The sequence below is a fragment of the Juglans microcarpa x Juglans regia genome, chromosome 4S, assembly GCF_004785595.1.
Source record: "Juglans microcarpa x Juglans regia isolate MS1-56 chromosome 4S, Jm3101_v1.0, whole genome shotgun sequence".
NCBI lineage: Eukaryota > Viridiplantae > Streptophyta > Magnoliopsida > Fagales > Juglandaceae > Juglans > Juglans microcarpa x Juglans regia.
In genome coordinates this window covers 20000447-20024431 of record NC_054601.1, presented here as the reverse complement: position 1 = coordinate 20024431, position 23985 = coordinate 20000447, and the positions used below count along the sequence as shown (strand labels likewise).

The 23985-nt window shown below is 37.0% G+C and overlaps 5 protein-coding genes across 5 annotated transcripts; 2 read left to right on the top strand and 3 right to left on the bottom strand.

Annotated features, from left to right (window-relative positions):
• The first annotated feature begins 816 nt into the window (after window positions 1-816).
• Window positions 817-2621, top strand: LOC121262473 (L10-interacting MYB domain-containing protein-like). Its single transcript, XM_041164957.1, has 3 exons — window positions 817-900; window positions 1177-1533; window positions 1862-2621. The coding sequence occupies exons 1-3, from the start codon at window positions 898-900 to the stop codon at window positions 2399-2401; spliced, it is 900 nt and encodes a 299-aa protein (XP_041020891.1). The 5' UTR covers window positions 817-897; the 3' UTR covers window positions 2402-2621.
• Window positions 2622-2763: 142 nt separating this feature from the next.
• LOC121262468 (protein ALTERED PHOSPHATE STARVATION RESPONSE 1-like) lies at window positions 2764-7309 on the bottom strand. The gene is made up of 4 exons (XM_041164952.1): window positions 6161-7309; window positions 5826-6025; window positions 5243-5466; window positions 2764-4172 (listed from the first exon to the last, which is right to left on the bottom strand). The coding sequence occupies exons 1-4, from the start codon at window positions 6840-6842 to the stop codon at window positions 3389-3391; spliced, it is 1890 nt and encodes a 629-aa protein (XP_041020886.1). The 5' UTR covers window positions 6843-7309; the 3' UTR covers window positions 2764-3388.
• A 3123-nt stretch (window positions 7310-10432) lies between these two features.
• On the top strand, window positions 10433-13158 carry LOC121262470 (L-ascorbate peroxidase 3-like). Its single transcript, XM_041164954.1, has 10 exons — window positions 10433-10668; window positions 10960-11084; window positions 11256-11305; window positions 11398-11463; window positions 11539-11587; window positions 11945-12027; window positions 12128-12210; window positions 12328-12430; window positions 12769-13023; window positions 13069-13158. The coding sequence occupies exons 1-9, from the start codon at window positions 10556-10558 to the stop codon at window positions 12976-12978; spliced, it is 882 nt and encodes a 293-aa protein (XP_041020888.1). The 5' UTR covers window positions 10433-10555; the 3' UTR covers window positions 12979-13023; window positions 13069-13158.
• A 409-nt stretch (window positions 13159-13567) lies between these two features.
• On the bottom strand, window positions 13568-15599 carry LOC121262467 (protein POLLENLESS 3-LIKE 2-like). Its single transcript, XM_041164951.1, has 4 exons — window positions 15310-15599; window positions 14904-15116; window positions 14663-14818; window positions 13568-14560 (listed from the first exon to the last, which is right to left on the bottom strand). Exons 1-4 carry the CDS (start codon window positions 15475-15477, stop codon window positions 13676-13678), a joined length of 1422 nt encoding a protein of 473 aa, XP_041020885.1. The 5' UTR covers window positions 15478-15599; the 3' UTR covers window positions 13568-13675.
• A 6117-nt stretch (window positions 15600-21716) lies between these two features.
• LOC121262466 lies at window positions 21717-23972 on the bottom strand. The gene is made up of 3 exons (XM_041164950.1): window positions 23813-23972; window positions 22264-22377; window positions 21717-22030 (listed from the first exon to the last, which is right to left on the bottom strand). Exons 1-3 carry the CDS (start codon window positions 23828-23830, stop codon window positions 21899-21901), a joined length of 264 nt encoding a protein of 87 aa, XP_041020884.1. The 5' UTR covers window positions 23831-23972; the 3' UTR covers window positions 21717-21898.
• Between the last annotated feature and the right edge of the window lie 13 nt (window positions 23973-23985).

The following is a 23985-nucleotide window of genomic DNA, read 5'->3' as shown; positions in this document are numbered from 1 at the left end:
GGCTAAGTCTGTGACTTGGAAGACGAATTTTGTTCTAATGTTTTGGGGTTATACAGATTCTGAAATAAAACAATGCATGTTTCAGATATTTGTTTGTTTGAAAATCTATGTTGAATTCGTTAGAGAGGTGGAGTAAGACTTTCTCATACTCCTTTGGTAGTCCTATGCATTCAGTATCATGCACTAGTCTTTTTAAGTTATCAATGATTACTTCTGATTTTATTTCTTCTGCAATTTATCTTCAGTAAGTTAATTATCAGATTTTTTGAGCCTTCAAAGAAGAATGATACTACAACAATGGAGCAATAACCTTTGGTTCGTATGGAACCTCTTCTAGTCTTATGGATGGGATAGAAGGTGAAGTTGTGGCTTCAAGACCCACTAGGAACATGTGTAACCTACCAATTAAGGACAAAGGAAAGTTATACATACACCCATGAATTTTATTTAACCAGAATAGGCTTTCAGTCAGTTTGAAAAATACTGTACTTTATGTCCACAAACACAAAATATTTTGTAGCATAACTTTGTATGTTTCTTCTAAAGCAGGTCTTAAAGTTATTTATAGGTTGTTTCACATGCACCCTTCTCGATAGATTTCTCTGGTTGTTTCTTTTATTGGACCCAAAGTGGGTTGTTTCTTTTCTTGGAACCAAAGCGCCATTTCTTAGTATCGCACCCAAGCAATTATGTGTATATATGGCAGCCTGTTCTGTTAGCTAAGCTCCTTATGTCTGGTGTTTTATCTTGAAAGGTAACAACATTTTATTTGTCTATTTGAAAAAAAGCTTTCGTAAGGTTCGACTAATCTAATTTGAGATAACCACTGATGTGTTCTTAAAGAAATTTTCTAGGGTGACAGTGGGAACTGAACAATCAGAGAAGTCAAAAAAAGTTATGGTATCTTGAACATTCTCATGCCAATCTGTATTTTCACCTTCACAGTTTTTCTTTACCGTTTTGGGGAGGTGCCCATTTGAACTCATCCTAAATTTTGTTTTTTTATATAAGTAATGATAAACTTATTATACCTTGAGAAGTTAGCGACATTCGGCTGACATTTTCCATAGGTTATTTGGGCAGCCTTTTTAACGACTTCTGTTTGCGATGAATCTAACTGGCAATGGCTTTCTTCCCTTCTTTTTTGAACCTGGGCTATTGTCTATGGGATTACAGATGGCAGGCCAAGTAACTTGGGCAAGAAGACAACAATCTCAGCAGCAGGAGCAACAGGCAAGGGCCAGATGGACATCATCTCTCACTAAGATACTGGCAGACTTAATGATTGACCTAGTTCAAAAAGGGAACAGACACGGACATTCTTTTGGGAAGAAAGCGTGGAGGTATATATGTGATGAATTCTACAAGAAAACAGGTCTGAATTGGGACAAAGAGCAATTGAAGAATCGATATGCAGTCTTGAGGAGGCAATATGTTACTGTAAAGTCACTTCTTGATCAACGTGACTTCAGTTGGGATGAATCCATGGGGACTATTATAGGCAGGGATGAAGCATGGACAGAATACATCAGGGTGTGTTGCTTTCATATATATTACCTTTTACAAACAAAAATCTAAACCTGCATGAGCTGGAGGAATTGTCTTTAACTTCATGACCTCGTGACTGGCTTCTTGGCATATGGGATACTTGTTTGATTAAAACGTTTTTATTGTTTTTGCATTCAAGGGGAAAAAGCATGCTTGATTCTGAAAAATATGTTCTTGAGAATGCCACAGAATTTTGGTCTCACTTCTGACCAATAAGAGTTGTATGATATTGGAGTTACTCCAGGTCTAGGTTGCTGGTTTTTGTTCTTTATTAACTATTCATCATTGACTCCTTATGGAACATAACAAGCAGGGACATCCTGATGCTGAGACTTTAAAATACACTGGCTGCCCAATTTACAAAGAGCTATGCATCATATTCTCTGAACCGACAACCAATGGGAAACACAATCTGTTGGCTGAACATGGGGGAGGGATGACTCCTGTTACTTGTGCAGAACCCTTGAGCATTTACCAAGGAGAGTCTTCGTCGGATTCTGACGAAGTGGATGACATTGCAGACGCTTGCAATGCTACTCGACCTACTAATTGTACAACCGGAAATCGTAAAAGAGGTCGTAAAGGAATTGATGATGTTATTGCAGGAGCTATAATGGAGATGACAGCTGCTTCAAAGCTAAGGACAGCGGCTATACAGCAACGTAATGCCCGATACACCATAACTGACTGTATTAAAGAATTGGATGAGATGCAAGACGTTGATGAACAGGTCTACTTTGCTGCCCTTGATCTATTCAACAAACCCAATGCAAGGGAAGTTTTCTTGTCTCTCAAAGGTGACAAGCGCTTGATTTGGTTGCGGGGTAAATGTGCCGCATATCCAGCTCCTTAAGTGTTGATAAGAGGGGTTAGTAATCCGTCATCTGCTACATGTCTAGTTAATGCACAATATTCCCTTTCTTGAAACAGCGACCAAATACTAGTTGACTTGTACATATGCTTAGTTCTGGTTCTCAAGTTAGGCATACTAAAACAATATTTTCGGATATGCAGTGAATTTTATATTGATATCAAGAGCAAGATCCGCATATATTCTTGTGCAAGTTCATAAATTTCCTTCAAAAAGTTCTCTGAAAGAATCTAAATTTGTACAAAGATATGCCAGCAGACTCTTTCCGGCAGTCCCTTGATATTAGCTCATATTTCATCTGGTTGGCTCCAATTTCAAGTAGAATAGAGATAAGACATATAAAGTGAGTTATAATATTTACTCATATTCATGGTAGAATTCACTTCATGTGCCTCTCTTATCTCGACACCGGATCAGAACATGAGATATCTCCGTCTCATCTGTCACACCTCTAGTGGGGTATCTAAAGATGTCAAAATTTCTAAGTACTATTGCAACGACCCATAACTCATTTGTGTCCATGCCCTCTTACAGAAGCCAACCATCTACGGCAATGAACAAGACTTGGTGACCCTTACATAGTTGTAGCGTACATTGGGTCAAAATGATAGCAAACTACATCAACATAACCCTTTATTAGAAATCGAAAATAAACACGAGGTAAAGCCATCCAAACGCTTTCCCATGGCAAGAAAAAACGGAGGTATAAAATGTAATTGAAAACTCATAGGTATGTTGCATTCCCCATCTTCAACCTCTAGTATCAGTTGGCCTGCCTCCTTGGCAAGAAAAATTCCGCAGGCTTCAGGGTCGTGAATTCTACCATTATTTTGTACGAAAGAATTTGTAGAGGGGAAGAATCCTGCAATGTTGGGCCTGCAATTCTGCTGGAGTTCAGTTTGTCTACCCAAGAGGACACTTCAATTCACAAGAACGTCACTTTCATTTTGCCTAATCCATGTCTTCTTCTCAAGCTAGTATCCTCTTCACATTAAGCTCATCATCAGCACCTTTGGTTTTGTTGTATACTGATTCAAATGCTTGAGTACACACACTAGAAAATCCCACTATGGCCTGAAACACATGTGGAAAGCCCATCTGAAGATTATTCAGCGTCATTGCCCTTGTTACACTGACCGATTTTTCATGCTTAGTTTTCTCTTCCACTGCCCTTGCTCTCAAGATCTCCACCTTTGCATGCTTCTCTGCAACTGGGTACTTGCTGCCCGTAGTGCCAGAGGATCCTGGCATGGAATATGGACCGTACTTGTTCTCGAGTGATCTAAGCTCAATCGCCTTCTTCTCAAGGTCTTTAAATGCAGATTCTGACTTTTTCTTCTGCTTAAGCTCGTCTGCTTGTTGAACTACAATGGCATGGATTACTGTTAAGAAGCTCTTGATTCCTTCAGATGCCACCCTGTCAGGAATTTGGTCAAGTGCAACGTGCCATTCTTCACAAAGTGAGTAAATTCTTGATTCCTGAGCAGCTCTGGATAGTGGATTTTTGCTGATCTGGAAGAGACTAAGCCGAAGCCAACTCACAAGGGACTCGATGTAATCCCTTTGGGCCTTAACCAGGTAACAAAATGACTGATGCCATTGTTGAACCTCAAGCTCAAGCTGGAGAGTTGATTGCCGGTGAATCTCGGATGTTGGTTCAGTTGATGGAATGGTATTGAGGTATTTCAGCTGCTGAACTATGTGAGTTTGGACTTGGTGGCACTCATACATGCTTCTCCACATGCACATCAATCTGCAAAGACATTAAGAGTGAGGAAAGTTGAGAATTATTTCATCTATACCTACACAATTCGAAGATAAATTCACCTAGTTATAATTAATTCAGCATACATAGTTCCCATCACCTTTATAATCATTTCAACTGTCTAATAATAAAAAAATAACTGCAAATCATTTTTCGTGATTTATTTCAAAACATAAACATAACTAAGAAATTAAAACTTAAAAAAAAATGTCATCTCTAGGATTACAAGGATACCCACACGGCATATTGGTATAGCAAACATCACATTCTATTGACAAGCACATATGGTCCATTTGGTGGCCATCTTCTAATTATCGTACAACAGCCACAAGATTGTCTCATTTGGGAAGACATTCTAAAAAGAAGAAAAGGGGACAGCCAAAGATAAGGACTGATTCTAAGGAGAGATCCACTGAACAGATTTTATTTCTCACAAAGACGGCATTCATCACAAACAGCAAATAACAAAGGTGGCATGCCTGTTCGAAATATCAGATGAAACATAGGAGTACGATGATCTGCATCCACTTAGAAAAAGGATAAAAACACGATCTGCATCTTGGATTACATAAAGGGTTGAGATGTGGCCATATATTTATTTTTGCTATAAAGCGAACAAAGAGCAGAAAACAACCCATCAAAAGCAGTCAAAAGTTTTTTTTTTTCCCCTCTTTTGTTTACACTGCAAGACCATGAAGCATATATCATCAGAGTTGACTTTTCACCTCCTAAAGCAGACATGCTCATCTATCTATCTTTTAGCCCTTAACTTGAGCACCCAAACCAGATGTCAGAATGCTATTCCACAATCCTTGACTCCTGGATATATTTTAAACATTTCAAGACTAGGAACATCTCTCACCAAGAAAAGCCATAGGAACTGAGTACAAGATGTCCTGCAAATGGTTCATCCATTTTCGTTTGTTTGCTGTTGTCATTGTTTGGGTTGGGAGAGGGCTGAGTGCAAAGAAGTTCACGTGAGGAGAGAGAGGCTGAGAAGTTAAGGGTGGTTGTCTTATTACCTAAGAGAGTTGTAAGAAGGATAGAAAATGACTAACCCTTTGACAAGCCCAATGAGTTGTGGGTAGAGCTCGGTTTCCCTTAATTTGACAATCTCTGCAGAGGTGGTCTCTATGGCCTGGGAAGAAACCATCATTTGCGACTCCAACTTGTCAACTTCTTTCTTGCTCTTCTCAGTCTTCATATAGTCAGCCCTCTTCATCTCTAGACTCCTCAGCTGCCCCACCCTCTTCTCTCGCTCTATCTTTAGGGTCTCTGCTATCTAACAACATCGTGCAAGAACATAGCAAGGAGATAAAACAAAACACTCAAATATAAAATGAAAACTAGCAACGATATATTTGATCTCGTGACATGGGCCAGGGGTCATCACAAAAGAACAAAAGAAACAGATAAAAGTTAAGTTATCAAGGTTTATGATAAGCAAAAAACTCATGGTATGATTAAGCAGAAAACTTAAAATTTCCTGCTCATAACCTAGAGGTTACAACTATAGAGTGTGACTTTCGTTTTCTGTGGTTCTAACTTTATGTAAAGGAAGTTCGAGCACAAGCCCACAAGGGAAGCAAAGCATGGTGCAGCAAAGAGAATGTTCCCGAGAAAGTGCGGAACAAATATTACCTTGACTTCCTGGTACAATTTTTTCTCCCAAGCATATAGCCTCTCCAAAGTTGAACAGTGGCTGCCACCGGCAATACCCCCACCCACAACACCACTTCCCTGCATTTCCCCTCCAAACTTGCCAAAACCGTTAGAATTTGGACTCAAGCCCCATGTCCACAACGACTGACTAAAATTAAATCCATGATTGTAAAATTTTCCTGCCCAAAACCAATTGAAAAAGCATAACAATTAGAAAAAAATCTCTCTAGAAACTAAAAAAATGTCTAGACTCCTATAATTTCATTGCAGTAGAACAAAACCGAGATGACCACACATCCTCTGAAAAAGCCTACCTTCTTTACTGCTCTGACTAGAAAAGCTAGCACTTGAAACTTCCAAGAGCAATGAGGCCTGGCCACCAGCATCAGCGGCCTTGAGAAAGTACTCATCAAGCTCCTTCACAATCTCGACGAGATCTTTACTGTTCCTTGCTACAACCATAGCGAGCGAGCTCGTGGTGTCCTTAGAGAACCCACTGACCACAGAAGGTGGCGGCGTAGAGCTTGCTGCGGCGGTGGGCGTGACCACAGCCTCCGACGCCGTCATCGTTGCCTCCTCCCACTCCTCCTCAGTCACGGACCGAGAAGACGACGGTGGCACAAATGGGTCCCAGAAATCCCACGTGGAAGACGCCAGCGGCGGTGGAGGCGGCGGCGGAAGAGCTGGGGAGGCTGTTATAGACGTCCACGTGTCGGAGCTGGGGCTCATTGGTGGTGGAGGCGGAGGTGGCGTTGGAGAGGGGAGGAGTGGTGGTGAGGCATTGTGGTGGGGTCGGCGGCGGATGTGGTGGAGATTGGTTTCGGCATTGGCGAACTGGAACAGGGCTGAGCCTGTACTGCGAAGAGAACGAAGGTACAAGCTGTGGGCGGCGGAGAATGCTTGCCTTGCCTTCACTAGTTGCTTCATGTACTTCTTTCTTGCTTTACAACGTGACACGATCTCTACTCTCTCCACTCGAGAATAACAGCAACCCATTTTTTCTTGCTCTGATGTCAGGCACTAACCAGATCAACTGCCTCTCTCTCTCTCTCTCTCTCTCTCTCTGTGCGTTCGGGAAGAACTAGTTGGAATCAAAAGTTAAACGAAGTTTCTTCAAAGCAGGGTCTTCTTCTTTCGTGTTTGGTCTGGAGTCGCACTCTTTCCACTTGATCGCCAAAGTACTCTCTAAATCCTCTATATTTTTAGCTCTCAAAATTGCACTATCTCAGACCTTCTTTTTCCCTTTCTGGCTTCCCCCAAAACACACAAACTGACACACACAGACGCAGTCTCTCACTTTCTCTATGCGAGTAAAGGTGTAGTAGCTTGGTTTAGGATGTACTCGATGCGGTGGCGGTGAAGGAACAGCGAGAAGAGCAACAGCATTGAGAAGTTGCAGGGAGAAAGGAGCCTTGGGCAGAGGGCCTGTAATTTTTATATTTTGCAAGGAGGAAGCAAATAATGAGGGCGGTGAAGGAACAGCGTTCAATGAGTTTTGCTACGAATAAGTTATCATTTAAAATATAATTTATTATAATTTAATGTGTTAGAGGTATAAAAAATAATACTTTTAAATAAATTTTTTACTGAAAAAAATGCTTCAAAATCTTTTTAAAGGATAATTACCTCAAAAGTGAAATTAATCAAATTGATTTTACCGAGACTAGCAAACGCACAAATAAATAAATAAAAGTCTTAATATATTTATTAAAAAAAACATAAAAACAAATAAAATAACAAAAATTTTATATACAATAATTTTTACGTACTTAAATATAAAATAGCTTTTTGACCAATCACAATAGTAAAATACATAAAAAATATGCAAAACTGACTACATGTAGTAGAACTCATAAAATAATTATTCTCCTAAAAAAAGAAAGTCTTAAAAATAACTTTAAATCTCAAACTCATCTCAACTTATCTTATCTAATCATTATAATTTTTTTAAATTTTAACAAAAATTATAATAAATAATTTAATTTTTTTAAATTTTAAAATAATAATAACATTAAAAAATAATATTTTAATAATATTTTATTTAATTTCTAACTTTTAACTCAAATACAAAATTATCCTTACTCTTATAAGCACCAGATTGCCAAGCCGCGAGTAGTTGGGGAGGTCCCCCCCCCGCCCTTTGGTTAATGTCGAACGGAGGTCCCATATCCTTCATTTTATTATTTATTTTTTTATTTTTTATTTTGTATATACTTTTGCAGAGTTCTTTAATGCGACTTTGTTTGTATTTTAAAAATATTTTAGACTTTTACTTTTTAACTTTTGTGTTTTCATTTTGAAGAAAATATAAATTCCACATGAGCTCGAGTTTAGCATGTGTATGAACCTGAATTTCTGAAGTAATTTGAATTAGTTGGATGTCCGGACCCATTGCTGATGATGCAATAATTTTAACTTATTATAATTAATAATTGAAGAATAACATTTTCAAAACAATTCCATTACCAAACTCTTTTATAATTAAATAATATAGAGGCTTAATCCTCTACTTAGGATCTGTTGGGTACAATCGTGGGTTTGGGTTAGGGCATGGTCCAGTAAGCTAGTGAATATAAGGCCTAATCCCATGCAAGTCTCGCTTGAATAGAACTAGATCACTAATTGTCCAAGTATTTCGGAATGAAAAGGTGATCAACTCATTTCGAAATAAGATAAGCTTTATATCCTTAAGGCTTGAATTTCAAATAACATATTAGATGGTTATTGAATATTATTTGAAGAAGTCACAACGCTCTATTTATAGGATTCAGAAACAATTATGAGATCATCTGAATTTTAGACCCGAGAAACCATATTATTATTAGATGATTTAGGCATTGGAGGTGTCTCGTCGAACCCGCAAGCCTCTTTACTCTTTGGTTACAGGTGATCGTGTGTGAGAAACTGTAAAACACGTATTCAACACAGACATTGCTCCTTTATTTTCAAAAGTTGAATAACATGAGAAGATACATGTTCCAACCAGGCATTCTATACACAAATTATAAGCACAAGTTTTATTGACACTAAAGATTGCAAGAAAAGCTTTTTGTCCACTATGGAGTATATATACATAGACCGTTCACATGTAAAATTATAAATAGACGTGATTAATATGATATGTTAGATTATAATTTTTTTATTATAAAATAAATTTTACGATGTCACATCAAACAACATCAATTTATGAATTTCGGCATTTTACAAATCTTAAGCAAGTACTTATGGGTAAAGAAGATGGTAGAGGGCTTTGGTAAGGATGATTATGTGAAGATTGGTGTAAAATTGAGATTTGAGAAAATGCTTAGAATGCTACGTGATCAGTTTTGCCACAAACTATTTTTAATTCTTCAAGAGATATTTACGAAAGAGACCCACTAGTTATAGGTGAAGGAAGTTGTGCATGAGTATACTTTTGTAGAGATGCATCAACATCACTACGAGTCTTTATTATTGTTGGCTGTTGTGTAAATCTTTAAAAAAATAATTATAAAGTGATATAATAGTATTGTAAAATATTTATATCAAGTTATGGTAATATTATTGTTAAATAAACTTTTATTTTTAAAATAATAAATTTGAAGAAGAGTAATGTTAGATGCAATTTTAAAGTGTGCAAGTCTCATGTAATTTTTTAAAAAAGTAATGGGATCCACAATTAAAAAATTGATTTTTTAAAATGTAAATTTCATATTTATCATTTTTTAAGGGTTCGTTTGTTTTCGAGATGAGATAAGATAAATTGAAATTAAAGTTAACAAGTTGAATAAAGTATTGTTAGAATAAATTTTTTAATATTATTATTATTTTTTTTATATTTGAAAAAGTTATTGTTTATTTTATTTTCTATTGGAAGTTTGGAAAGTTGTAATGATGAGATGAGATGTTTTCTAATAACAAACGAGGTCCAGTAGTGATATATGTACTTGTAATTTTACATATAAAACTCATTTTATCAATTTTCTTTTTAAATTCAAATTTTAGAATTTTCAGCATATCAATAACTAATACATCGTAAATAAAAATTATAGAGTAATACTACATGTAATTGTAGAATGTATAACGTTATGTAGTCACTTTAAAAAAAAGTGAGGTTCACTATTAAAAAATTAATTTTTTTATGTAAATCTTGTATATATTTACTTTTTTTTAAATAATTACGCGATACTTGCACATTCGTTACTATAAGTATCATTTATCAAACTTATAAATACAAATAGCATTTATTTAAAAAAAAAAAAAGAAAAAAAGAAAAAAGAAAATGTAGAATGTGTCTAAAACTTGCACAACGGTAAAGTAAAGCATCTAAGGAGACGAAAGTTAAGTATGATAAATCAGAAAATGCTAAAACTCCCTAAGCTGCAACCGTTATCTTGTAGTTGCTAGACAGCATAAGCCAAACTCCAATTCCAAAGCCTTGCACTTCCTTGTTGTTCCTTCCCTCCCTCGACAGCAATTATAAACAACTCGGACACGAAGCCTGCTTCCTTCCTTCGACAGCAAAAATCCAATCCTTTTTCCTTGTTCCCCGTCGAGACCCTCTCCCTTCAATCATTCCCTTTTTATATATATATATATATATATATATAAAGCTAGGCGGGCGAGAACCAATCCCATTTTGTTTATATTGCTTCTTCGTTTTGTTCTTTTTTCTTCGTTGATCAGAAGCATAGTACGTACTCCTCTGTGAAGCAAGCTCGCTAACTCTCATGGCTGCACCAGTAGTTGACGCAGACTACCGCAAGGAAATCGGAAAGGCTCGTCGAGACCTTCGCGCTCTTATCTACAGCAAGCAATGCGCTCCTATAATGCTCCGTTTAGCGTAATGTCTCTCTCTCTCTCGCTCTGCTTTAGCACTTCATTCACCGTTTCGTTCCCGAGAAAACTACGGAAAGAGAGAATGGAAATGAAAATTGAAAATCTCCTGCTTCTTGTAGCCGTAATCTTGGAAAGTTGTAATTTTTCTTCTTTTCTGATCTTCTCACCATTTCTGATTGACAAAACAAAGAATTAACTATTTAGGCATGTTATGTTAAAACTTTATGATTGATCTTAAGCATGCACGCAAGGGTACGGCGGAACAGGACATTAACCATGCATAATGCTGGGACAGGTGGCATAATGCTGGGACCTACGATGCCAAAACGAAGACTGGAGGTCCTAATGGCTCAATCAGGAGTGGGGTGGAGTTGAAACATAGTGCAAATGCTGGTTTGGAAATCGCAGTTGGATTCTGCGGTGAGCATTTACAGCTTAATGTGTATATAGTTTAGCAAATCTGATTACGGGTGGGTCAAGAAGTTTAGAGCTTAGTTTGTTCTCCAGGGAAATGGATTGATATTTTGCACCTAATTTTGCATTGGTTCTCTTCTCACTGTTCCTGGGTTTGTTTCTTCGTTTTGATTTCAGAAGAAGTAAAGGCTAAACATCCAAAGATTACATATGCCGATCTCTACCAGGTTACGATTCTATTTCGAGAAGCATACATTTGTTTTCAACTACGTGGTGTTACAGATTTAACTCATCTTCAACTACATTTTTGGATTTTTAGCTTGCTGGCATTGTTGCAGTGGAAGTCACTGGAGGCCCCTCTATTGACTTTGTTCCAGGAAGGAAGGTATATTCATGGAAGAATTTCTATAGCACCTATCCATGATCTGTACTCTTTTTTAACTTTCTTGACCTCAAGTAGGATTCATTGGAATCTCCTGAAGAAGGGCGCCTTCCTGATGCCAGACAAGGTATGTTATTAACCAAGTTGCTTTAGTTTTTAAGGGTAATTTCCTATGAAACATAAGCTACCTCAGTTTGCTGTTTGATTTATGATGATGGAATGAAGTATAGGTTTTATATCTCTTCTTTGAAGATTGTTAAAAGTGAACATGAATATGCTAAGCTATCCATCACTGCGCTGATGTATGATAAATATTGGAAAAAACTTGGTTCTTCTGTGGCTGATGTATAAGTTTCTTTACTCGAGTCTGATCATGCATATATTGGAGCAATTGACACGGGACAGTCTATTTCATGGTAATAGAAAACACAGAACAGATGGGATGTTGAACAATGTATTCACTTCTTGTCCCATTTTGTTATAGGTGCAAAGCATTTAAGAGATGTCTTTTATCGCATGGGCTTATCTGACAAGGACATTGTGGCATTGTCTGGAGGCCACACATTGGTAAAGTTCTCCAAAGATTCAACTATATGTGTGGAAAAAGTTTTTTTTTGGTTTTAATTCATATCATCTATATAATTTGTCTTTCATTTTGTTTCTTTAGGGAAAGGCACACAAGGAGAGATCAGGATTCGAAAGTCTACCTTGGACAACTGACCCTTTGAAGTTTGATAATTCATATTTTGTGTAAGAAATCAATGAAAACTTAATTTTGGTAGAGAAGAAAAACCTATAACAAACTTGATTCCATTTGACAAGTTGATATTGTACATGGTACATGTATGTTATGATGGACATAATCAGGGAACTCCTAAAAGGTGATTCAAAGGGATTATTGAAGCTCCCCACGGACAAGGTCTTAGTCGAAGATCCCATGTTCCGCCGCTATGTTGAGCTATATGCAAAGGTAGTACGGCTTATGTTCCTTCATAAGAAAAGTATTAAATGTTTGAGATTTAAAATGATGTTCACATAATCACAAAGTTCATCCACATGCCTTTCTGTAAATTGTTTTCGCATTACTTAAACACTTATCTGGTCATTCGCCTGATAAATTTACTTGTAGCATGGGAAAAGAGAGGCATTTCCGTCGATGAGTTGTGTTATATGTGGCTAGTCAGGACTAGCTGATAAACTATCAGAAAGCTTTGTCTGGCAGAAATTCATTTCATTTGCTGTGCATCATGTCTTCTCATCTTGATTAGCATCATGGGAACGGTTTTTGTTTTTCCATTTCTGTTTCAGGATGAGGATGCTTTCTTCATAGATTATGCAGCATCACACAAGAAACTTTCAGAACTAGGCTTCATTCCACCTTCCTCAGGCTTAAAGAGAAGAACCATGTTGACAGGAAGTACTGTGAGAGTTGTCGTTGCTGTTGGGCTGTTGCTTTGTCTATATGCATATAATTATTTTTATGAGAAGTCACAGAAGCCACAATTGAAGAACTCCTGATTCATGTAGAATTTAACAAAATCAGTGAAGTTAAGCATCCCCTGCAAGACATTGTAGACAAGAAAAACTGGAAATTGTAATTTAGTCTATAATCTGGACTGAACCCTTTCATAATAATTTAGAATCTCTGTATCTCTCTGCTTGCAATCTGGACTGAACCTGTTCACAAATAATGATTTTAGAGCTATGCAGGAGTTCTCCTCATGGTTTCAAGTTTAACAGCATCTAACTTCTTCAAACTGCAAAACAATCTTTATCTGGTTAACAGCAAAAATAATCCTCGTTATTAAGAATTTAGGAACATGTTGCATGCTTTTTAAATTGAATATAGAGATAAGAATTATCATTCACTTCGATCACTACGATAGAAAATTAGGTAAAATACACATATTCTTCTTATTCATAATTCTGCAATGCAGAAAATGATATAAATCAGGTTATTATTATGTCAAACCTCTCATGTTGAAGAGCACATGAATAAAAATAGTAAACATCTTCTGCCTAGCAGACCGACATTGATAATCTGAGATTGCTTCAACAGGAAGAATTGCCACCATGCATGGTGGGGGGGGGGGGGGGGGGGGGGGGTTGGTGAGGAGGAAGGGTAAGTGAAAGGAGAACAAGTGCATCTCCCACCTAAAACTATAAAACTCAAGATATTAATAAATTTCGCTGGAAATGCCAAGACTAGTTTAAGTCAGGCTCTGGGACTCAAAGACAGTGTGATATCTCGAAAAACCCCAAGCCTCTTCTCAATCTTCCTCTTAAATATCCCATTATCAGCTGCTTTCCCTGCCTCATCATCCGTGCCCAAAACTGCAGCGATGATAGCATCTTCAAAATCCTTGTTGTCCGGCAAAAATTCTGTCAGCTCGACACCTGTTGCTTCTTCAGATGAAACAGACAACCTTCGCGTCCTGTTTTCTGACTTTCCTGATTCCAAAAGAGGTTTCCCAGTCTCTCCTACTCTGATTGAACTGGCAGCATTTCCAGATCTTGTTCTCTTAAGGCTGTCAGGAAACTGATTTTCAACTGGGTCTTTCTGAGTCGGTTCCTTCATATATTTTGATGAAAAAAACGGTGGTGCAGCGACGTTTAGGAAATTGGCATTTGGAGCAATTTGTTTGATATTTATCTGGTTTGCCATTATGTTGGAATTGATATTCTCATCAGTAAAGCCATCCTGGGGTGTGACTGAATTTGATGATATAGGCAGGCTAGAGTGATCCTTGCAAGGCTGAGGCTGCCAGATAGATGAAGAACCGAGAAAAGCATCAAAGAGCCTCCGCTGTTCCACTCGGTCCCCTCCTTTGTTCATCTTTTCAGATTCAAGGTCCTTGAGCATCTGCTGTGCCCTTTCATAGGCTTTGAGATGAGAATCAGTGCCTCTTGGGCCATCAGCCACCGCCGGTTTCACTAGCCTCAAGGTTTCTTTGGCTTCAATGATCCTCCCCTGCTTCATCAAGCAGATACCAAGATTGCACATTTTGTTGTTGTCCGAGGCAATCAAAAGTGCCCTCCGATAAGCATCTTCTGCTTCAATGTAGTTGTTCTGCTGCATTAGTGCCCATCCCAAGTTCCCCTATATAACAAACAATTGACCTCAGTTTCATTAACCCAATATATAAAAAGTTTTCAAGTAAAGAAACTGGAACTAAACTAGAAGAGATATGCGTATTCTTACCAATAGCCTAGTTGCTTCTTGTTCCACAGAGACCTGGAATTTCTTTCCTTGAGATCTGGCGGTCTTGGTTCGTTTCCCATTGAAAGCCAGCCCTTGTTGAATCAAGTACAACTTGTGCTTCAGTAATGCTATTTGGTCTTCCAATCTCCCACATCTCTGAAGAAAGAAAGAGAGAAAAGAATCAGTGCCAGAGTAATACTAAGTTATAAGCAAGTTATAAACTGCCAGAACTGTTAATTACCTTGTAAAGATCCAGAAGAATATTGTCAAGCGACTCTTGGGCTTGATCTGAACACCGATGTCGCAGCGACTTGATGGCTTCAATAGCTTCTTCGGCTCGATTCTGCTGCTTCATCACAATAGCCATATCTTTCAAGGCACTGTCCACTCTATCCCCAGCATTAATGGCTGCCCAAAACAGAGGAATTGCCTTCTCCGGATCTTTATCCACCAACTGCAAAAAGAGAAGGACCCATCAATCAGAACAGAAAAAAAAGGACGAAAACACTTTCCTCAACCACCTTGAAGGAAAACTAGAAAAGCAAACAGCAAAGAAAACGAAAGAGCCATCAATTGGAACAGAAATTCAGATATTAGAGCAAGAAGAAACGACTTTCAATCAATTTCGAGAAAACCCAGAAGCTTGCCTGAGCGTTCTTGGCTCGGACATAAGGACTGTCGCCAACTGGAACCTTGTGGGTCACATGGAAGCAATCGGAGCGAGTTCTTGAAATCCCGAGAGGCTTGGCTGGTGAGGAAGGAGCCGACTTGGAGGGTCTAAAACCAGGAGGAGCGTTCCACATTTCTTGCAACATCTTCGGAGTAAGAGGGTTTTCAATGGCAGCGTTCTTCCAGTCGAGGAAGATAGTGCTTCCGTCTCTGAGACAGATACAGAGATCAGAGATAGTTTACGAGGGAAGGTGACAGTGTAGGAGTGATGAGAATTAAGGGGGTATTATCAAGAAAAATCTTCGAGTTTTTTTACCGTTGCTCAACGTTCTACGAACTAGCCGTTGCGTTTTATTTTTCCATAATTTAGCTGAGATTGCAGTTAAGATGCGTGTATATGCACTGTATCCCTGAAGTTCAATTTAATTTCATATTTACCCAAATCTTCTACATTTCTCTTTTTCCCCTAATATCTTCTATATTTCGATTTTTATCCTATATAATTGATACTCTATTCACTAAGGCCCCTAAGATTAGGAACCACTAATCTTTTTCTTTTTTGAGTGATTCCATTGAAAAAAAAATTTGGTCTACTTAATTGAAGTGATATACTTAATTGAAGTGATGCATTTCGGAAATAAAAAAGGACTATTATTATAAATACGCACAATATTTTACGTATTGAGCGGTAGTCTTATTTTATCAAATTTTTTTTTTTCAAATTACGAATTTCAAAATTTTCACAATTTCAATAACTGACAAGCGATGCGTATGATTATGTGACTAAAATTGTATGTATAGATATCATTTTCCCTAGTTATTTCAAGATATAGTTAGTTTTTATCTAAGGGTCCATTTATTTCCATGTAGAACATTTGTTTAATAAAATATCATTTCAGCAAATTAGATTTCAAGAAAACTTATACTTTTCTGTGTTTGACTGTCATGTGAGAATATTTTTCAGAAAACGCTTTTCGTTGTTATGTAAATGTAAATTTTTTATACGATAAATGTAATATTAATGCCTTAAATTTTATTTTGTAATAATTCTTTTATGTATGAAATGGGGTTAAATACAAAATTACTCTATGTGGTTTATCTAAAAGTCAAATTGCTGTTTGTGCATTTTAATTGAACTTTTTACTCTTATGTACTTTTAAAATTTCTCTAGTTAGTCAAAAATTAAACTATTAGCTATGTAAATATGGCAACCCATATGACATGTCACGGGTCATAAAGTTAAGAAAACCTTAAAAACATAAAATAAAAATTTAAACTAAAAAAAAAAAGAACAAAAAATACAAAAAAAGTCAAACAATATTTTATAACTTACAAGTTAAAAAAGAAAAAGAAAAAGAAAAAAAAAAACCACACAAGATCCTAGTCACATTGAACTTCATGGCTCTCGTCTAGAAGAAAAGATATCAATATGATATTTCAATTTTTGGAAAACGAATAATTCGTTCTTTATGGGTTTTCCATTTTTAGAAAAACAATAACTCTTCTCATCGGTTATTATTTACTAATCCACACCCTATGAAAGAAAAAAGAAAAAAAAAAGATAAACTATCAGATATAAAAGTGAATAGTAACTGATATATAACAAAACTACGTTATCGTAACTCTTAGCGACTTTCAAATAGTGACTCTAATTGTAATTTTCTTTTCTTCACATCGACCACATACACTACTTTTTTTGTTTTTTTTTTTTTAATCAAGAACCCCCAATAATTTTATTACAATACCAAAGTTCAGTCATTACAATATTTGTCCTTAAGAACAGTATTCATAATCTGTAAAGGCCCTTCTTCTTCTGGCCCATATATTTTCCTCAGTTTGCAGGAATGTCATTTTTAGAAATGTTGTTAGTCAGTAGCCGTTACAATCTACTAACAAATTGTGATATCACGTATTTACGTATATTTTGACTAAGTAATTTTTATATTTATTAAGATTATGAGTTTTCTTGTTTTAAATTTTAGATGATTTACGTCATATTATTTTAAGATTTTTAATTGTTAATTCAATGTATTTTCTTGTTATTAATTATTGTTCATTATTTAAATTGCTTTTTATTTTAAATTAGTTTATTATTGGATTTAATTATTTTATTTTTATTTAGTCACTGTGTTTAAATTAGTTTATTTAAATTGTTGTTTTGAAATCATTTTTTATGGATTAATTTCAAGACCCCGAGTTGAAAGACTGGATCTCATTTCTTTCCATTCCTTTTTCTTTTTTCTTTTTCTTCTTTTTCTTTCTTCCTCCTCAGCTTTTCCCTCCTGCACGCGACACCCCTCCCCTCTCCCCCGTCCGTTTGCGAAGTCCTCCACAGCGCTACCGTGTGCCGCCCATCTCCATCACCGCCCCTCCCATTCATCTCCCCACCGACCGGTGACCTCACCCCTCCGATTTCAACCCCTCTCGCGCCACCGTTAGCCCCCCACGCACGGCTTCAAGCCGCGGCACTCCTTGTGCTCACGCGCCGCCGTCGCACTGCCATTGGCCACCACCTTTTTACCACTTCACCGGCGACCCCCCAACTACTTAACCCACCTATCTTCAACCCCGATCCACCACCGGTGAAGCCCATCCATTCACATTTCCGTTTTGAGCTTGTTGCACTCCAACCGCTGCCCACGACCAACTGCCACCACCATTAGCTTCATCAACATCCCTAAGTCCTTCATTTGTAATCTCAAGTCTTCATTTGTCCCCATTTCAAAATCTAGCATTTTGAGACCCACGGGTATAGTGCATTTTGCACTGTTACATTGTTGTGCCGCCACTTCTAGTATCTCCGTGATCTTTCGAAAATTATATTATAGCATTGTAAGTATTTTTCCAAAGAATTTTTGAGATTTAAATGTATTTTTCACTAATATATTTTTACTGTGATTTGGTTGGTTGTGTTGGACTGAGTCCGAGGAGTAAAGGGGTCTAATGGATTGGAGGACGGAGTTGTTTGTGTGACTGGATTATGTTGTGATTTGTTGATTGTTGGATATTGTGTTGTATCATGTACATTGCATATTTGCACGCATGTTCATGTTTGTAAATGAAAACTGGGTTTTTACATAATTGCATACATGTTCATGTGTATACTTGAAATACTGGGTTTCATGTGAGAAATGATTTTGAATATGTTTGAAATGATTGGATTGACTGGTTTGAGAAAAATGAAAAGAGACTGTAGGGATAGTGATATAGTCCCGCCTGCGATTCCCGCTTACGATGCATGCAATAGGGATGGTGGTAAGCAGGGATGGTGGTATAGTTCTGCCTGTGATTCCAGCCTATGGTGCATGCGGTAGGGATTGTGGTAGAGTCTCGCCTGTGATTCCCGCCTACAATGCTCTGATAAGTACCTCTTGTGTGAAAAGGAACTGTAGGGATGTGGTATAGTCCCGCCTGTGATTTCCTCCTATGGTGCACGCGGTAGAGATGGTGGTAAGCAGGGATGGTGGTATAGTCCCACCTGTGATTCCTGCCTAAGGTGCATGCGGTAGGGATTGTGGTAAGTAGGGATAGTGGTAGAGTCCCGCCTGTGATTCTCGCATATAGTGTCCGATAAATGATTATGTTGTCGGTTTATGATTTAATGGTTATGAGCACATTTTCTGAAAAAATGATGGATATTATTCATGGCGTGTTTTTGGTTAAATAGAGTTTTTGGCGTGTGTTGGAAAATAATCATTTTCAGCGAAAATTAAGTTTTGGGTCACATTTGTGTTTCGTCATGTACTCATGTTTGTTGGCTGTATTAATGCATTTTATCTCTTGTGTTGCATAGTTGATTACTTGCTGAGATTCATAATCCCACGATATTCAATACCCTGCAATACCGTTTTATGGTATCGCAGATTTTGATTCAAATATGGACAAAGAGCCTGAAGATTCGGCTCTGCCGGAGAAGTGATTTGGGATCACTTGCTCGTGTTTGGGATTTGTCTCCCACTTTTTAGCTATGTATTTGGTTTGTATTATATTTATATTAGATAATTGTATAAATTTTTAGCAATTTATTTTGGATATCTGTATTTAAATTTCTGGTATTTAGTTGGCTAACTTTTAATTAACCGCTGCGACTTTTGTTGTATACTTTTTGTATGTTGCACACACTTGAGCACTTATCGTTGGAATGCGTGGCCTGTGTTGTCATCATCCCGATGTCACGATTCTCTCGTTTTTGTATGTGGGAGTCGGGGCGTCACACAAATGTTATTTATGAACCTGTGAATCTCCTTCAAAAATTACTCTAGCAAATCCCAAATCAGAACATAGTTCCATTGCTTTCCTTAAGGTCTTGGCTTCAGCTATAGCAGGCTTCATATAATTACTAACATTTGTGCATAAACAAGCCATAATATCACCTACCTCATCTCTAATAATGATTGGAAGACCTGTCTTCTTAGATTTTTCATCTATAGATGCATCTCAATTAGCTTTAACATAATTCTCAGTTGGCTTTTGCCATTTAATCATACTTCTGTTAGTAATGCCTGCATGTTGTAGATCACCCTGTTGAATATAGCATCACTAGCAGCAGGGGCAATTCCATACTGCATGTACTATAGATTCAGCTTCCCTTTTACATATTTGACATAGATCACTTTCAACTATCTTCTTCTTAACAAGATTCTACATAGTTGGTAACAGATCATGGCTAGATTTCCATAGGAAATGTTTAATCTTCCCTGGTGGTACTTTTGAGTCTCCATATCTGTTGCCCATCTAGATCACCTTTTGATGAGCAAGAAGTTTCCCCTTGCTTCTGTCTTTTCATTGTGTATTGCAGGTGGTATGCACTCCTAATAGAAAAGTTCCCATTTACAGTGTGCCACCAAATTAATTTATCATCAGCTCCCATATGACTCACATGTATACTGCATATAATTTCAGCTTCTTCTGGTTTAAATATTTGATGAATCAAGTCTTCCTTCCAGCAACCTCTGTTGTCATCTATAATTTCTACCACTTTTGCCTCACTATTTAGCACCAGTATTAGAGATTATACTTTAATAATCTCTAATACTTAAAATATTTTTAAAATATTATTTTTTAGTATTATTATTATTTTGAGATTTGAAAAAGTTAAATTGTTTATTATATTTTGTATAAAATTTAAAAAAATTATAATGATTAAATTAGATGAGTTTGGAGGACTTTCGTATCCAAACTACAGGCACAAGAATCCATTTATCTTGCCAAATCCTAATATTTCTTCCATCCCCACAACATTCCAACTTTTGACTAAGTCCAAAGATGATCATATACTTCTCTATATCAGTGAAGGATTAGAACTCAACTTTGCCTCCAACAGGTCAAAAAGATGTTGAATTGGATAAAAACAATAGTCCAAAAAGACTGGCCCAAACCAGCCAGAACTAACCAAACCGATCGTGAACCGGAGGAAACCGATCCAGTCAGTTCCACCCTCCTTTATCAGCCGGTTTTCTCTCCTAAAAAATACCGGTTGGTCGGTTTCAATTTTGGGCCAAAACTGAACCGACCAGTTCGATTTTTAACCCTACTCTCTACCTCCGCTTTAACGTAGCTTTCATATGCACCCAACAAAGAAGCCTTTCAATTTTTATTTTTTAAGGTTAATAGCAAAGTATTTAAATCAGTTTTCACCAGTTTGTAAAAAGAATGTTTACTTGACTCTTACACAATAAAATTTACGTGACGTAATTTAATATGATCTATAAGATTGTAAGGCTCATTTTATTATAAAATAGATCTATACTTATATGCTAACTCACATCATGTATAAATTTTCTTGTGTAAAATTTGTACGTGAATCGAACACTTCGCCTTTGTAAAAAGGTCACCTGCGTTTTTTCAACTCGAAACATTTATACTTGAATTTTTAACAATTTGCAATTAGCCTTCGTCCAACATCCGTTAGTTCTCTAAGGGCATAATAGGGGCATATGGCAAAATCGACACATATCAACCAATAATACATCAACACATGGCCTCTTCCGTCCACATCAGCAAAAAGTTATTAAAAACAATAAAAAAAAAGTGTTTTTGTTAAATTAAAATCGTTTTGTAGAAAATAATAATTAAAAAAAAAATCTTGGGAGGGGACTCTCCCCCTCTCACATTGTGCTCCTAGCCGGATGGCGGGCTGCCACCCTGCGAGGGGCAGCTCTGATTCGCAGGATGGTCCACTAGGGAAGCTCTCATGGCTTATCAACTATTAATTTATTCAACTGAAATTTAAAAGTTGTAGTTCAAGCCCTTTCTCTAAGTATCAACCACCATCATTGTAATGGTATTTTCGTATAAACATGAGAGACTACAAATAGTTCGATTTTGTTTAATGGAAGCTAAATATTGGTGGTGCTTCTGTCTCATCCACATATACCTTTTTGAATTAATGGAAAAACTGGTCTAGTAACGTTTTTACAACAAATAATTCAAGTACACATCAACTTCTGCATGTTACATAGAACACCATGCACCTACACTAGTATGATTATGAAATGGGAAATGACAATGTTACAGCCAAGGCTGCCAAAGACCCTAAATAGCAAACGCAAATAACTTTGCCCCAAACTATAGTGCCCGGAAACTGTCCGGTTTATCAAGTCTAGCTGTACCTGAGCTTGACGATTCACCCATTGCATCGGGAGAAGCTGCTATCTGCGATGATTCTCTCTTTAGTGAAGTTGGCATTCCAGAAATCTCCTGAAGGAGAAACAAGAAATTAACACGGCAAAATTCGGAGAAAATTAGCAAAGGCTAGTCCACTGGCCTATGCTATCTGTCATTTCAACTACATAGAGAAATCTTCACATCATCCCTCCACAAGGGAAACCCACATGGTTTTCCCTACATTTTTTTAAGAAACTAATAAAACCAAAATAAATATTACTACTGCTATTCCTGATGACCGATTTAAACAAGAATCTCCAAATTACCTTCATTAAATGCAACCTCAAGTCGCAAGGTCGGACTTGATTTCCAATACATGCCATCACAAACTTTGAATATTGAGACAAAACATCAGCAGCAGCTTGCTTTTTCTCTTCAAGCTGCAGTTAAATTATATTTTTAATTATTTTACTAACAGAAAACAAAACATAATAGAAAAGGAACTTATGTGACTAATCTAGAAATATCAGAGTAGCTAATAAACCCTTCCATCGTCACATGTATACCTCCTGTGTACTTGGGCTATGTCTATCCTTGTATAAATAAAATATCTTCTTACTTACAAAAAAAACCCTTCCATCGTTAAAGGATGGTTTTTTTTTTTTTTTTTTTTTTTTTTATAAGTAAATTAATAGTAGGTTAAATATATACTTGTAAAAAAAATAGACAGTTAAATATATGAGATAGCTCAAGAGATGCAGAAATATGGTATCTGACGGTTAAACTCCAATCTTTAGCCTGATAACATCTTAATTTCAAGCTTTATGAGATGGAATACCGGTCAAAATTACATAAGTTACTACTGCTAATGTGTCCTCTCACATAATTTTCCGCAAGTGACTATAATCAATGTGTATAGTTTTCTTTTTAATAAGTATAAGCACTGTGTATAGTTACTCTTTGAGTGTGTGTGTCCCTGCGTGAGCGCGGATTTCCTCATATTTCACCCAGTTTTCTTCCTCTACTTGATCTCAACATTGCAAATGGTCGATTATGCCTATCTCTTTTGAAGAATGACCCAGGGTGCACCATGTCTCATTGAGGAACGCCTTTGCTACTTGACAGTCGATGGAAACGAGGAAGGAAACACAAAACCAAACTAATGGGTCTATCAAGCACGATGTATTAATCCAAAAATTAATTTTTTATTTTCTTTGGAGGAATGACAATACCAAGGTACAGAGGCCAAGCAACACTTCAAGAAAAACATATATAACCATCGACTTTCCCAGGTGAAGTGGGGTGGAGTACTAGGGATTCCCTTGGATTTCTTCATACGCCATTTTGGTGGGTGGGATCGTGTTTTGGGGATTACTCCCGAGCTTCACCTCGGTAAGGTTCCACATCATAGAAAAACGAAGTATGGTGGAATCAAAGCGAAGAACGAGGTTTGGGTACATTCCATCGTGGTTGTGACATACAAATTTGTGAGTAAAAATGCCCAGAAATCCTAATAAAACGAATTGCCTTCCAATCCATCATTCAACCCGAGAACCAACCAGCGGATTTTGCAGCAATTGGGACGGACCCATTGAATTACCCAACTTTACCCAAAGCTTCAATCCCCTCTTGCCAAACATAGCATAATTTACTTTTAAGCCAAGCAATGTAAATCATGAGGTATGCATACTCCATAGTTACTTTTTTTCGCTTCATCATATCTAAAAAAAAAAAACTGAGCGAGAAAGTAGGACACACTTTCTTCCAAGGAAAAAGTCCAATTCTAAGAAACTGTTTGGTATTTTGCTTTTAGGGTTTGGAGTTTGAAACAGAACAACATCCTAGTACAAGGAAATGAAATGGTAAGAAAAGTACCTCGTAATCTTCTTTCATAGCTGAAAACTGTCTTCCTCTACGGTTCCAACCACTGTCGATGAATTCTGGAGGTGTAACAAATCTCGTCGACCTCAAATGAAAGGAGAAGAGGAGAGAAAGAGGAGCCCTCTTATTTATACGTTAAATAGGCTTTACCCAATATCACTAGCAGA